Below are 16,608 nucleotides of genomic sequence, written 5' to 3'. Positions count from 1 at the left end.
AAAGCGCAGTAGGTCAGGCAGCATCCAAGGAGCAGGAGAATCGACGTTTCTGGCATCAAGGGCTGAAGAAGGGCTGATGCCCGAAACGTCGATTCTCCTGCTCCTTGGATGCTGCCTGACCTGCTGTGCTTTTCCAGCAACACATTTTCAGCTCTTATTGGTCACATTGCCAGGTGTTTGTGTGGTGTGAATGTTAATTTCCAGTTGCCAGCTTAAGTCTGGCTGTTGTCCAGATTTTGTTGTATTTGAACATGGACTGCTTCCGTATCTGAGGAGCCGTGAATGGTAGTGAATATTTTGTGTTCATCGGCGAACATCTCCAGTTCTGACCTTATGATGGAGGGAGTGTCATTGATGAAGCAGCTGAAGATGATTGGGCCTAGGACATTACTCTGTCGAACTTCTGCAGAGATGTCCTGGAGCTGAGGTGACAAACTTCAAGGAACCATAAGTATTTTCCTATCTGCCATATGACTCCAGCCAGTGGAGATTCCCATTGAGTCTAGTTTTTCGAGGACTCCTTGATACCACACTTGGTTGAATGCTGCCTTGTTGTCAAAGGCTGTCATTCTCACCTTACCCTTGGAATTCAGTTCTTTTGTCCATGTTGGTCTGTCATGAGATCAGGAGCTGGCGGAAACAAAACTGGGCGTCACTGAGCAGCTTATTGCTGAGCAGGTGCTGCTTGACAGCACTGTTGATGACATCTTCCATCACTTTACTCATGACTGAGGGTAGACCGATGGGGCAGTAATTGATTGGGTTGGATTTGTCCTGCTTTTTGCATACAGGACAACCTGGGCAATTTTCCACCTGCTTCAGTTTTGTCTTTTGCACTGAAGTGTTACTCTTCCGTCATTGGGGATGGGGATATTTGTAAAGCCACCGCCTCCACAGAATTGCGAATTATCCACCACCATTCATGATTGGATGTGGTCAGACTACAGTGCTTAGTTTGCTCCGTTAGTTGTGGAATTGCTTCACTATCTCTCGCTTGCTGTTTTCGCTGCTTGGCATGTATTGAAGTCCTGTTGGTAGCTGTACCAGATTGACACCACATTTTCAGGTATGCCTGATGCTGCTCCTGACACACCCTCTTGCTGTCTCCATTGAGCCATGGTTGATCCCCTGATTTGGTGGTAATGGTTGAGTGAGATATATGCTGGGTCATGAGGTTGCAGATTGTGGGATACAATTCTGCTGTTGATGGCTCACGGTCCTCATGGATGCCCAGTCTTGAGTGGCGAGATCTCTTTGAAGTTTGTCCCATTTTAGCATGGTGATAGTGCCACACAACACCGATAGAGAATATCTTCATTGTGAAGGCAGAACTTTATTAGAACATAACATTACAGCGCACTACAGGCCCTTCGGCCCTCGATGTTGCACCAACCTGTCATACCAATCTGAAGCCTGTCTAACCTATACTATTCCATGTACGTCCATATGCTTGTCCAATGATGACTTAAATGTACTTAAAGTTGGTGAATGTATTACCGTTGCAGGCAAAGCATTCCATACCCTTACTACTCTCTGAGTAAAGAAACTACCTCTGACATCTGTCCTACATCTATCACTCCTCAATTTAAAGCTATGCCTCTTTGTGCTCACCATCACCATTCTTGGAAAAAGGCTCTCCCTGTCCACCCTACCTAACCCTGTGATTATCTTATATGTCTCTATTAAGTCACCTCTCCACCTTCTCTCTAACGAAAACAGCCTCAAGTCCCTCAGCCTTTCCTTGTAAGACCTTCCCTCCATACCAGGCAGCATCCTAGTAAATCTCCTCTGCACCCTTTCCAAAGCTTCCACATGTTTTGTACAGCTGTAGCATAACCTCATGGTTCCGGAACTCGATCCTTCAATTAATAAAAGCTAAAACACTACACCTTCTTAACAACCCTGTCAACCTGGGTGGCAACTTCCAAGGATCTGTGTACATGGACACAGAGATCTCTCTGCTCATTTACATGACCAAGAATCTTAGCGTTAGCCCAGTACTTTGCATTCCGGTTACTCCAACCAAAGTGAATCACCTCACACTTGTCCACATTAAACTCCATTTGCCACCTCTCAGCTCGGCTCTGCAGCTTATCCATGTTTATTTCCAAAAGGACTGTGCAGTGGTTGCTGTTAGTACTGTTTTGCTGTGTAGCTGAATGTGATAACCATTTTGCAAAGGACAAAGTCAAACAAGGGAACAAGCTTTTTTTTTACTGCAATGTTGGGTGGCTGAGAAAGGTTGGTCAAAATGCATCTTTCAGTAGTGCATGGTATATTCATCTGATTCTGCTCAAGTTTGTACTGAATGGTTGCTGCTTAGACAATTTAGTTTATTAATGCTTGAAACTTCTGATGTTCCCGAATGAAAAATTAAATTGTCAATTTGCTTTTCTTGCAGAAATCCTATTAAAGGATATCTATAGTTACTTCCTTGAAATAATATCTGGTTTGAAATTCCCATAAATTCCGTCCTGAAGTTGTGATATTGAGAGCATAAGAACTCAGAGCAGGAGTAGGCCATCCGGCCCTTCAATACTGCCCCACTATTCAATAAGATCACAGCTGATCTTTTTTGTGCATTTAAATCCACTTACCCACACTCTCATTGTATCTCTAATTCTTTTATTGTTCAAAAAAAGTCTACCTTGGCTTTAAAAACTTTTACTGAAGTAGCTTCAAAGACTTCACTGGGCAAGAAATTCCACAGAGTAACAACCCTCTGGGTGAAGAAGTTCCTCCTCAGTTCAGTCCAAAATCTGCTCCCTCTAATCTTGAGGCTATGCCCTCTTGTCCAAGCTTCACCTGCCAGTGGAAACATCCTCTCTACTTCTATCTTATCTACTTCCTTCATAATTTTTCTGTTTCTATAAGATTCCCCGCTCATTCTTCTGAATTCCAATGAAATTAATCCTAGTCTACTCAGTCTCTGTTCATAAACCAACCCCCTCAACTCCGGAATCAACCTGGTGAACCTCCTCTGCACCCCCTCGAATGTCAGTGCATCCTTTCTCAAGTAAGGAGACAAAAACTGCACACAGCGCTCCAGCTATGGCCTCACCAACATCTTGTACAGCTGCAACATAACCTCCCTGCCTTTAAGCTCAACACCTTGAGCAATGAAGGACAAAATTCCTTTTGCCTTCCTAATTACTTGTTGTAACTACAGACCAACCTTCTGTGATTCATACACAAGGACACCCAGATCCCTCTGCAAATCAGCATGCTGCAACTTTTTACCATTCAAGTAATAATCTATTTTGCTGTTACTCCAACCAAATTGTATGACTTCACATTTATTAACATTGTACTTCATCCACCAGACCTTTGCCCACTCAATCAATGTATCTATGTTCCTCTGCAAAGTTTCACAGTCCTCTGCACACTTGCTCTACCTCTCACCTTAGTGTCATCTGCAAACTTTGACACCATACGTATAATCCCCACTCCAAATTGTCGATATAAATTGTAAATAATTGCAGTCCCAACACCGATCCTTGAGGCACACCACTGGGTCACTGATTGCCAACTAGAATAGCACTTATTTATCCCCACTTTTTGTTTCCTGTCAGTCAACCAATCCTCTATCCATGCTAATACAGTACCATTAACACCATGCAGGACAAAGTGAGGACTGCAGATGCTAGAGATCAGAGTCGAGAGTGTGGTGCTGGAAAAGCACAGCAGGTTAGGCAGGATCCGAGGAGTAGGAGAATCAACGTTTCGGGCATAAGCCCTTCATTCGCGATGAAGGGCTTCTGCCTGAAACATCGATTGTCCTGCTTCTCAGATCCTGCCTGACCTGCTGTGCTTTTCCAGCACCACACTCTCGATCCTAATGCCATGCATCCTTATTTTTTGCAGCACTTTTGTGGCACTTTGTTGAAGTCCTTTTGGAAATCTAGGTACATCACATCCACTGGGTCCCCATTGTCCACTTTGCTCATAATGTCTTCATAGAATTCTAATAGAGTTCCAAAAGACATGTCAAGCATGACCTGCTCTTCATGCACCCATGCTACGTCTGCCCAATGGGACAATTTCTATCGAGATGCCCTGCTATTTTTTCCTTGATAATAGACTCAAGCATTTTCTCCATGACAGAGGTTAGGCTAACTGGTCTATAACTCCCCATTTTTTGTCTACCTTCCTTTTTAGACAGTAACATCACGTTTGCTGTTTACCAATCTGCTGGGACTGCCCCAGAGACCAGCAAATTTTGGAAAATTACTGCCAGTGTACCTGCTATTTCTCACCATCTCTTTTCGCACTCTGGGATGCATTCCAGCAGGAGACTTAGTTCCATTAGCTTATCCAACACAAATTCTTCCACAATAATGATTGTTTCCAGGTCCTCACCTACCTTCGTCTCTTTTTCGATTATTGGCATGTTATTCGCGACCTCCATTGTGAAAATATCTGTTTAAAGCCTCGGCCATTTCATCATATCCTAACTCTAAATTCCCTTTCTCATCCTCTAAAGGGCCAACATTTCCTCACACTACTCTTTTTCGTTTTATATATTTATAGAAACTCTTGCTATCTGTCTTTATATTCTGTGCTAGTTTTCTTTTGTCATATTCTATTTTACTTTATAGCTCTTTTTGTGGATTACTGTTGACCTTTAAAGTTTTCTCAGTCTTGTAGTTTCATGCTGTTTTTGGCCACTTTGTATCCCTTCTCTTTCAATTTGATAACCTTCCTTAGACACCCATGACAGATTATCCCTTTTTTTAACAGTCCTTCCTTTTCACTGGAATGTACTTTTGTTTAGCACTTTGAAAAATGTCTTTGTAAGTCCACCAGTGCTCGCCAACTGTCCCACCATAAAATCTTTGTTTCTAGTCTACTTTAGACAAGTCCTCCCTTATTCTTTTGTGGTCCCTTTGTTCAAGCACAGGACACCACATGGTATAGCTGAAAATGTGTAAGCGACTACAAAGTAACTTTACCAATACTAAACTTGTAATCTGTTGTAAATAAAGTTATTGCATTTTGAAAATCTACATGTAGTCAAACAGAGTCATCAGGATTTCATCAGCGGGAAATCATGCATTACTCATTTACTAGAGTCCTTGGATGAGGTTACATAGAACAAATGGGAACCTGTAGGTATATTATACTTGGATTTTGACAAGGTGTTAAATCACAAATTCCTAAAGGTAGAAAGAAGGTGCAGGAGGTGATAGACAAATGTGGGTATAGGATTGAAACAGCCATAGAAAATGCTGATGAAACTCAAAATCTGGCAACATCTGTGAGGAGAAAAACTAATATGACTTCTTCAGAACTGGAAGGAATAGAAGATTGGTTACCTGACTTTTGAGAGTTGGCATAAATGGGCCATTTTTGGAACTGGAGTCCTCGGGTCAGGCAATCTTTATCACTAACTGGATGAAAGGATGCCATGTACGGCTTCCAGGTTGGCTGCTGACTCAAGATAAGTAGGAAAGTAAGTTGTGAAAAGGCCACATGGAGTCGGCAAATGGCAACACTCAGCTCGGATTTACGAAGGGGAAATCTTGCTTGACAAATCTTTTGGCATTGTGTGAAAATAGAGTGAGTAGAGTTGACAAGGGGGAGCCAGTTGATGTGGTATATTTGGATTTTAAGAAACCATTTGACGAAGTCCTGCATAAAAGATTATTGTGCAAGATTAAACGCATGAGATTGGGGGAAGTGTATTGAGATGGATAGAAAACTGGTCAGCAGAGGGGAAACAAAGTAGAAATTAATGGGTTCTTTTGCAAATTGGCAGGCAGTAACGAGTGGTCACCCTCCACTTCTACCAACTTCCCATGCCGCTGCAATAGATGTAAAGCCTGCGCCCACACCTTCCCCCTCACCTCCATCCAAAGTCCCAAAATATTCATCCACATCTGGCAGAAATTTTTCTGTAAATCCAAGCACCTCATTTATTGTGTCCATTGATCTCTATGTGATTTCCGTTACATGTGGGAGACAAGATGCCAAATCACTGAACATTTCAGGGAACATCTCTGGGGGACACAACCAAACAACTCCTCTGCCCTGTAGCGACCACTTCAACTCCCCTTCCCACTCCACCAAGGGCATGCAAGTCTTGGGCTGCCTCCACCACCAAATCCAAGCCACCAGATGTCTGGAGGAAGAACACCTCATCTTTAGCCATGGGACCTTACAACCACACTGCATCAACGTCAACATCAGTAGTTTGCTCACCCCCCCCCCCCCCCCCCCCCCCCCACGTATCATCCCAGACCCACCCCACCTTCTTCAACTGACCTACCTGTCCGTCTTCCTTCCCACATATCTGCTGCACCCTCCCCTCCAATCTATCACCATGATCCCACACCTGCGTCCACCTATTGCCTTCCCAGCTACCTCACCTCCATCCCCATCCTTCTGTTTATCTCTCAGCTTCCCCTCCACCCCCACATTGTTGATGAAGAGCTTATTCTCAAAACGTCGATTATCTTGTTCCTCACATGCTGCCTGACCTGCTGTGCTTTTCTAGTGCCATACTTTTTGACCTTGATCTCCACCATCTGCAGTCCTCACTTTCTCCTGTTTTTCTTTAACCAAGTTTGTTCATGTGATGTAGGTATTGCTGACAAGGCCAGTATTTATTTTCTATCCTGAATTTCCCTGAAGAAAGTTGTGGTGCGCTGCCTTCTTCACGCACTCATGTCAATGAAGGAGGGGGGTATCTGTATGTCCACCCTGGGTTATGAAGGGAGTTCCACAAATTTTGACCCAGCGACAATGCAGGAACATTGACCTTGTTTCAAATCTGAAAGATGTGTGGCTTTGAGCTGCACTCACCCATAATTGGAGGGTACTTTGTCACATTCCTAACTTGTGCCTTACAGATGGTGGACAGATGTTGAGTCAGGAGGTGACTTCCTTACCGTTGAAATCTCAGTCTCTGACCTTCTATTGTGGCTGGTGCAGTTCAGTTTCTGGTCAATGGTGAGCCTCAGGATGTCAATAATGGGGATTCAGCAATTGTTATGCTCAGGTTAAGATGCTCAAATAGAACCTGGAGCATTTCAGTACTTTTGGCTTTACTAGATAAATTTTACGTTGTGTTTCCTAGCAGCACTGTGGTTCAGGAGTTAGCACAGCTGCATCACAGCACCAGGGACCTGGGTTCGATTCCAGCCTCAAGTGACTGTCTGTGTGGAGTATACGTGTTCTCCCTGCGTTTGTGTGGGTTTCCTTTGCGTGTTTCAGTTTCCTCCCACAATCCAAATACGTGCAGGTTAGGCGTATTGGCCATGCTGGATTGTCCATATTGTCGAAGGACGTATACCTTGGGTGAATTGGCTGTGGGAGGTGCAGGGTTGTTGGGGGGTGTGGGGGGGAGTTGGGGAAGGGTCTGTGTGGGATGCTGGTTAGAGAGTTAAAGTGGACTTGTTGGAGCATATGGCCTGTTTCCACACTGTAGGGATTCTGTGGGTTCTACTTATAACTCTTTGTGTGCAGTTTCATTAGTCAGATTTCATTGCTGTCGAAATATCATTCCATCAAAACTTGCCATTGTTCTGGTGTTCGATCAAAAAGGCTTCACTGCAATTCTTATGAATGTTTTGCCCTGTAATTTGAGTAACTGAATCTTTCCTGTTGTTTCAATCGGATTCAGGCTTTTGGATTTGGTAAACGTGATAGGTCGGAGAGGAGGGTGGAGCGGATAGTTGGGAAGGAAGATTGACAGATGGGACAGGTCAGGAGGATGGTGCTGAGCTGTAAGGTTGGAACTGGGGTAAGGTGGGTGGAGAGGAAATGAGGAAATTGGTGAAGTCCACATTGATGCTGTGGAGTTGAAGGGATCCAAGGCATAAGATGAGGTGTTCTTCCTCCAGGTGTCAGATGGTGAGGGAGTGGCGGTGGAAGAGGCCCAGGACCTGCATATCCTCGGCAGAGTGGGAGGGGGAGTTGAAATGTTCGGCCATGGGGCGGTGGAGTTGATCGGTGCGGGTCTCCCGGAGATCTTGTGACATTCAAGTCTCCGTAATGGCTACAATATCATAGTTTCAAGTACTAATCCATGCTTTATTCCTGATACTTGTTGTGTTAAAATAGACACACTTCAACCCATCACACTGACTGCAATTTTGCCCTATCAACTACCTGTCCCTCCTCACAGACTCTCTGCATGCTGTATCTGGCTGTTACATAAAGCTACTACATCTTCTGATCCATAGCTTTAGTTCCCCCCCCCGCCAAGATGGTTGTGCTGAGAGTGCTACCCAGGGGAAATTTTTTTTGAGAGAGAAAGTACCTATTTCTATGAGATGTAATTCAGAGACGGTTCGCTGGTTCATTCGTCTGACTACTGGGACAGATGTATAACTAATGAGAAGAAGTGGGCAGGTTCGACCGATAACCATTCAAGTTCAGAAGAGTGAGAGGTGATCGTATTGAAACATATCAAATCCTGAAGGTGCTTAATAGATTATGTGCTTAAAAAGTGTTTCCCTTGCCCGAAGAGACAAGAACTAGGGGGCACATTATTTTCGCTCTCTGTCATGAATCTTTGGAATTCTATCCTCCTTGGAATGGTGGAGGTGGGATCATTGAATATTTTTTAATGCATTGACAAATATATTTTTGTTAAAGAATGGTCTGAAAAGTGGTCAGAGGTTGCCAGGAATGTGAAGTCAAGGCCATAACCAGATCAGCCATAATCTTATTGAATGGGTGGAGCAGGCAAGACTGGTTGACTGCCACTCCTCATAATTGATATGTTGGCACATATCAACTTGAAATATGTAATTTCATCACAAATGTGAAAATCGATGTGTGTGAATATTTTTTCTGGGTACTACCTTGATCTGTTAATGGTGGTGTTCATATTTCAGATACTACATCTCAAAGGGTGCGATTGTGGATCAGCTTGGTGGCGACCTTAATTCCACCCCTCTTCACTGGGCAACAAGGTAAGCATTCACCTGGTTTCAAATTCCTTATGCCACTAAATTACATTGCTGATTACTTCCTCTGTGTGGGAATGGAGCACACTTGGAGTATGTCCTGGGGTGCATAGACCTTTCCAATAAATTACCAACTAGCATCAGTTTTACTTTGATTTTTCAAGTTGCTCGAAAATTTAATATATAACATATTGTGGAGACATTTAAAGTTTTTTTTGTGGAATGATAAATAACGTGCTGGATACAAATCCCAGACCATCCATAACCTTATCTCCTCAGGGGATCTCCCATCCACTGCCTCCAACCTCATAGTCCCACAACCCCGCACCGCCCATTTCTACCTCCTGCCTGAAGTCCACAAACCTGACTGCCCCGGCCGACCCATTGTCTCAGCCTGCTCCTGCCCCACCGAACTCATCTCTGCATACCTTGACATGGTCCTGTCCCCCTTAGTCCAAGAACTCCCACCTACGTTCGGGACACCACTCACGCCCTCCAGCTGCTCGATGATTTTCGCTTCCCCGGTCCCCAGCACCTTATCTTCACCATGGACCTGTACACCTCCATCCCCCATCACGAAGGACTCAAAGCCCTCCGCTTCTTCCTTTCCCGCCATACCAACCAGTACCCTTCCACTGACACCCTCCTTCGACTGACTGAACTGGTCCTCACTCTGAACAACTTCTCTTTCCAATCCTCCCACTTCCTCCAAACCAAAGGAGTAGCCATGGGCACACGCATGGGCCCCAGCTATGCCTGCCTCTTCGTGGGATATGTGGAACAGTCCATCTTCCGCAGCTACACTGGCACCACCCCCCACCTTTTCCTTTGCTACATCGATGACTGTATCGGCGCTGCCTTGTGCTCCCACGAGGAGGTTGAACAGTTCATCCACTTTAGCAACACCTTCCACCCTGACCTCAAATTTACCTGGACCATCTCAGACTCCTCCCTCCCCTTCCTAGACCCCTCCATTTCTATCTCGGGCGACCAAATCAACATGGACATTTACTATAAACCAACCGACTCCCACAGCTACCTAGACTACACCTCCTCCCACCCTGCCCCCTGTAAAAACGCCATCCCATCTTGCCAATTCCTTCGTCTCCGCCGCATCTGCTCCCAGGAGGACCATTTCCAATACCGAACAACCCAGATGGCCTCCTTCTTCAAAGACCGCAATCTCCCCCCAGATGTGGTTGGTGATGCTCTCCACCGCATCTCCTCCACTTCCCGCTCCTCCGCCCTTGAGCCCTGCCCCTCCAATCACCACCAGGACAGAACCCCACTGGTCCTCACCTACCACCCCACCAACCTCCATATACATCATATCATCCGTTATCATTTCCGCCACCTCCAAATGGACCCCACCTCCAGGGATATATTTCCCTCCCCTCCCCTATCAGTGTTCCAAAATGACCTCTCCCTCCATGATTCCCTCGTCAGGTCCACATCCCCACCAACCCAACCTCTACTCCCGGCACCTTCCCCTGCAACCGCAAGAAATGCAAAACTTGCGCCCACACCTCGCCCTTACTTCCCTCCAAGGCCCCAAGGGATCCTTCCATATCCACCACAAATTCACCTGCACCTCCACACACATCATTTACTGCATCCGCTGCACCCAATGTGGCCGCCTCTATATTGGGGAGACAGGCCGCCTACTTGCGGAATGTTTCAGAGAACACCTCTGGGACACCCGGACCAACCAACCCAACCACCCCGTGGCTCAACACTTCAACTCCACCTCCCACTCCACCAAGACATGCAGGTCCTTGGACTCCTCCATCACCAGACCATAGCAACATGACGGCTGGAGGAAGAGCGCCTCCTCTTCCGCCTAGGAATTCTCCAACCACAAGGAAAAAACAGTCCAAAACACAATTTAAACTGACTCCCTCCCTGACAACTTGACCATCTCCTCCACAAGGTCCCAGTTACCATTCAAAATGTGCAATATGCTTGACCTAAGGTTTTTTTCCCAGATTTGCTGGAACCAATTCCCAAGTACTGACTTTGTTGGTAGCCACTTGTCCTATTAACACAACTCTCTTTCCTGGTGACAAAGTGTCTGAAGAACCTTGGTCAGAAACCAACCTGCAATTGACTTCCTCACAAATAAACAAAGCTTATTTAGTCACTATTCCTCTAACACAAGCTGTTCCCCACAGTCCAGAAGGGATCTTTAGCTAGCAGTTCACAGTTCCAAAATAATGAAAAATTATCGAGGGCCATAGCAAGAGGTATATAGACAGGTTGAATCAGTGTTGCCAGAGGAAATATAACTTTTGGAAAATGGGAGATAATGCACTTTGACAGAAGAAGAGAGAGCAGAATGTTTTGTAAATGGGGAAAGACTGCAGAGAACTGCAGCATGGAGATCCTCATCCATGAATCACAAGATGTGACATCCAAGTTCAAGACTGTTAGCCTTTATTACAAAGGCAATGGAGTATAAAAATCAGGAAGTCTTGCTAAAGCTAACCAGTTAAACCACATCTCAAATACACTGAAATAGTATTGTGTAACAGTTTTGGTGCCCTTACCCAAGGAAAGAATTACTGGAATTGGAGGCAGTCCGAAGAAGTTTCGCATGGTTGATCCCGAGAATGGTGGTATATTCTTGAGAAGAGGTTGAGTCTGTCATTGTCATTGAAGTTTAGAAAAATAAGAGGCAGCCTTACTGAACATAGGAAAAAGGGGTGGCCACTTGGCCTTTCAAGTCACCTTTACCACCCTATCTACCACTTGCAAGAAGCTATGGACTTGAACCCCAATGTCCTACTGTACGTCAATACTGACCAGGGTCCTGCCATTAAATGTATAATTTTCCATAATATTTGATCCCCAAAGTGCAGTACTTCACACTCATTAAACTCCATCCGCCATTTCTCTGCTAATATCTGCAACAGAGCTATGTCCTGCTGTATCATTTGACAACCTTCAATACCATCCACAACTCTGCCAATCTTTGTAGCGTCTGCAAACTTAGTAACCCATCCATCTACATTTTCATCCAAGTCATTTATTTATATCACGAACAGAAGAGGTCCCAGTGCAGATCCCTGCAGAACACCACTGGTCACTCATCTGTAGCCAGAAAAACACAATTCCACCACTACCCTCTGCCTTCTAACTGCAAGCCAGTTCTACATCCTTATGGCTAAGTCCTCCTGCATCCAATGCATCTTAATCTTCTGGATTCCTGATTATGTGCTGTATCTGGACACTAACCTACTAAGGTTCATGCACTGGGACACCCAGATCCCTCTGCATCCCAGAACTCTGCAAGCTCTCTCAATTTAGAAAATATGCTTCTTTTTATTCTTTTGTCAAAGTGGGCAATTTCCCACTTTCCCACACTATATGCTATTCCTTATAATCCTTTCCTGAATATTAATGGACTAATAGAATTGATGCAGTGAGTTTGTTTCCTCTTGTGGGGACGTCTAGGACCAGAGGCTGTAATCTCAGTCAGGGGTCACCTATTTAAGAAAGAGATGAGGGATTTCTTCTCTCAGAAGGTAGTATTACAACACTGGGTAAACCCCTCTGCTAAATTAAAACCCACAACACAGAAAAGATTTATTCCGTGCAATAATTGTGAAAATTCGAGAGGTCAAGAACTATTTAAAGTAAAAATTAACAAGTTTATTTCTTAAAATATGACAGAGAATGATTAACTAGCAACTATTTACAGCTCCTTCCTCTTCTACAAAACTAGTCTGATAACCACTGTCCCCCTGCCCCCATTCCACTGATTAAGATTCTTAACACAAAACCAGGCAGCTTTCAGTTTTCTCTGTATTCCTGTCTTCTTCTTCTTGGGGATTCTGCTTCTCAGGTTACTGATCAATAAAGGTACCTGCAAGAGAACAATTTTTCGGACAGTCTTTTTAAATGCTGTTGGCTTGGCAGTTCTTCTCCCAACTGTTCAATTTTCCTAGTCTTGTACCCTCAAAGCATCGGGTTGTGTCATTGGCTTTTAAGATTGTCAATATATTCAATTCAAACTTGATTGGAGTTGGGTATTTTGGGGTACAATTTCAACTGAATGTCTGAACTCAAATTTGTTTTTTGTCTTCGGGCAACCAGCTAATAGAGTTATTCAACCAAATGTTATATTATTTTTTTCAGAACACTTGATACTGTCAGGTAGTTTTTGCTAGTTTTTAACTCTCTTCAAGGTACAGTACACCCACATCTTCATAACAGTAGTGAACTGTGGATTTTTATTTACCATATAGGGCTGTTGAGGCTCAATCAAAAAGTATTTTAAGGGCTGAGTTTTAATCAGTAAGGGTTTGATGGTTATGGAGAAAAAGCAGAAAAGTGAGCTTAAATTTATCAAATCAGCTATGATGTCATTGAATCTGGAACACTCTCAAAGGGTCACATGGCATACTTCTGTTCCGACACCTTATAGTCTTCCTTTCCCTCCATCATGACTTTCTGAGCCCCCAACCTCCTCACTGCAGTGAGATGTAATGAATCATCTTCCTCGAACAAGCCTGTAAAAATATTGAGCATTGTTACAGGTGTCTTTTGCCAAAGTGCCTCAAATCCTCCAATTTCCATCAGAGGAGAGTGATGCAGGTAGAAAGATATATTTCTAATCTCTAACTTTATGATTTGTGAAATTTGAACTGCTGCCCTTCAGAATGAGTCTGATCAATTGGAATCTTTTGTTCATAAACTTCTGTCAGGTCCCCTCCCGCCCCCCTGAAATCTTCTGTGAAAATATTGTTAACTGTTTGAGCCATTGTTAATAACATAAGCCTGGAATCCTCCGAGTTCATTTTTTTAATTGTGTCATTAAACCTGTTTCCATTAAGTTAATAATTGATTTAAATCTCTGCTGAGCACTTGACCAAAAGTGACAAAATGCGACGCAGTGGCAAATGTCATGTCACTGTCTGTGAAATCCAGTACATCAAATTAATGATCTGGCGACATGTATTTGAAGTCTGCCTTGGCAGATGGTGACATTTGAATTCATTAACAGTGAATGTAATTAATAATCGTAACTATATCACTGTGGACAATTATTATCAAAACTCATCTGATTTACTAAGGTTCTTGAGGGTCAGAAATCTGTCCTCTGAACCTGCAGCCATATGATTGACTCAAGCGCTGGCCTTGCCCACAATGCCCTTATCCCATGAATAAATAATTTCACAGAAAGGCGGCACGTTGGCTCAGTGCTTAGAACTGCTGCCTCTCGGTGCAAGGGTCCCGGTTTTGATTGCAGACTTGGGCAATTGTGTGTGTAGAGTTGGTATATTCTCCCTGTGTCTGTGTGGGTTTCTGCCGGGTGTTCTGATTTCCTCCCACAGTCTGATAATGTGCAGGTTAGCTGGATTGACCATGCTAGCTTGCTCATAGTGTCCAAGGATGAGCAAGCTAGGTGAATTAGCCATGGGAAATGCAGGGAATAGAGTAGGTGGATGGGTCATTCTTTGGAGGGACTACAGTGTGGACTCGATGGGCAGAATAGCCAGCTCCCACACTCTGAATTCAAAGATTTTTGGAGTAGGTCATGCTGAGAATCCTACGACGAGTAATTCCCTTCCTGTCTCCCCAGTGTCCGCCATCTTAAAGACACAACTCAGGAGTGTGATGGAATATTTCCCACTTGCCTGGGTGGATAGAGCTCCAACAGTATTTATGAAGCTTGACACCATTCAGGACAAAGCAACCTGCTGATTGGCACCACATCAACCACCTTCAACGTTCACTCCCTTCATCTCTGATGCACATCGGCAGTGTGCACCATTCATAAGATGTATTGTATTAATTCACAAAGGCATCTTCAGCAGTGCCTTCCAACCTACAAGCACTACAATTTTGAAGGACAAGAACAGCAATGGGAGCTCCAGCACTTACAAGTTCCCTCCAAACCACAAACCATCCTGACTTGGAACTGTATCACTTTCCTTTCCTGTCACTGGTTCAAAATCCTGGAACTCTTCCTAACAGCACTGTGGTATACTTAGATCCCAATAACTGCTGTGGTTCAGGAAGCATAGTTCACCACCACCACCAGAGCCATTAGGGATGGATAATAAATATTGCCGGCAATGCACCCACAGCCTGTGAATAAATGAAATATGGAAGTAAATTTTCCCTAAGTTTTGACAAACCTTCAACAATGCCTATGTGAATTATAATGCAACATTTGTCGTCTTAATTTATGTGAAATGCTTTTTGGGTCCTTTTTTCCAGGCAGGGTCACTTGTCCATGGTTGTGCATCTGATGAAGTATGGTGCGGAACCATCATTGATTGATGGAGAAGGCTGTAGCTGTATCCACCTTGCCGCTCAGTTTGGTCATACCTCTATTGTTGCATACCTGATTGCAAAGGGGCAGGTAAGTTTATACACCTGAACAGCGTAACAATGATCATTGTAGGGACTGACACAGCTCACTTGATTGTCACCCCATCCACCCAATAGTGTATAGTGTGCCATTTTTTTTAAAAATGCCTTTCAATTTCCCAAGTTTCTTTTAACAGCATGTTCTAAACTTGTGGTTTCTGCAAGTCAGAGAGAGAGCAGTGTTTCTCCCAAAGTCCCCTCTAAGTGTCTCATGTAATCGTGAGTTTTAAGTATATGGCTACTCCTTCAAAGTGACTAAGTGGAATTCTACAACTCAGTGCGTACAACCCTATTCCCCGACCTCCAAAAACCCAATAATTGTGGGTGTGCGAGGGAATTTAGCAATCACGTGAGCGAATGAGTGAAGGGGAAAAAGCAAAGATCTTTCATTTTGACATGTTGTCAATGTGTGCCAACACGCCTCACAGTCATTAATTACCTTTGAAGGATTGACACTCTTATAGAGTCATAGAGATGTACAGCACAGAAACAGACCCTTTGGTCCAACTTGTCCGTACTGACTAGATGTCCTAACCTCGTCCCATTTGCCAGCACCTGGCCCATAAATCTGTAATCCCTTCCTATTCATCTACCCATCCAGATGCCTTCTAAATGTTATAATTGTACTAGCCTCCACCACTACCTCTGGCAGCTCATTCCATTTACACACCACCCTCTGTGTGAAAACGTTGCCCAGGAGATCACTTTTAAGTTTTTCCCTTTTCACCCGAAATCTAGTTCTGGACTACCCCACCCCAGAGAAAACACCTTTGTCTATTTACCGAATCCATGTTCCTCATGATTTTATAAACCTCCACAAGGTCACCCTCAGTCTCCCACACTCCAGGGAAAACAGCTCCAGCCTATTCCGCCTCTCCCTTTAATTCAAATCCTCCAACCCTGACAACATCCTTGTAAATCTTTTCACAACATTCTTTCGATGGGAGGGAGAACAGAAGTGGCCTAACCAATGTCCTGTACATCGCAACATGACCTCCCAGCTTCTATGAGAAAATGAGGACTGCAGATGCTGGAGATCAGAGCTGAAAATGTGTTGCTGGAAAAGCGCAGCAGGTCAGGCAGCATCCAAGGAACAGGAGAATCGACGTTTCGGGCATGAGCCCTTCTTCAGGCCTTTCCTGAAGAAGGGCTCATGCCCGAAACGTCGATTCTCCTGCTCCTTGGATGCTGCCTGACCTGCTGCGCTTTTCCAGCAATACATTTTCAGCTCCCAGCTTCTATACTCAGTGCACTGATCAATAAAGGAAAGCATAACAAACACCTTCTTCACTCTACTATCTACCTGCGACTCCAC

The 16,608-nt window shown here is 44.2% G+C and overlaps 1 protein-coding gene across 1 annotated transcript in view; it reads left to right on the top strand.

Moving 5' to 3' along the window:
* The window catches only part of zdhhc17 (zDHHC palmitoyltransferase 17), a 152,474-nt gene that overhangs the window by 78,746 nt on the left and 57,120 nt on the right, over positions 1–16,608 (top strand). The window contains exons 4-5 of the mRNA XM_072552062.1: positions 8,844–8,921; positions 15,141–15,285. Coding sequence (XP_072408163.1) covers positions 8,844–8,921; positions 15,141–15,285 — 223 coding nt within the window. The remainder of the gene's footprint in view (positions 1–8,843; positions 8,922–15,140; positions 15,286–16,608) is intronic.

This window comes from Chiloscyllium punctatum, chromosome 32 (assembly GCF_047496795.1).
Source record: "Chiloscyllium punctatum isolate Juve2018m chromosome 32, sChiPun1.3, whole genome shotgun sequence".
Taxonomy (NCBI): domain Eukaryota; kingdom Metazoa; phylum Chordata; class Chondrichthyes; order Orectolobiformes; family Hemiscylliidae; genus Chiloscyllium; species Chiloscyllium punctatum.
The sequence above is the reverse complement of the archived record's forward strand: the minus strand, read 5'-3'. Positions and strand labels throughout refer to the sequence as shown.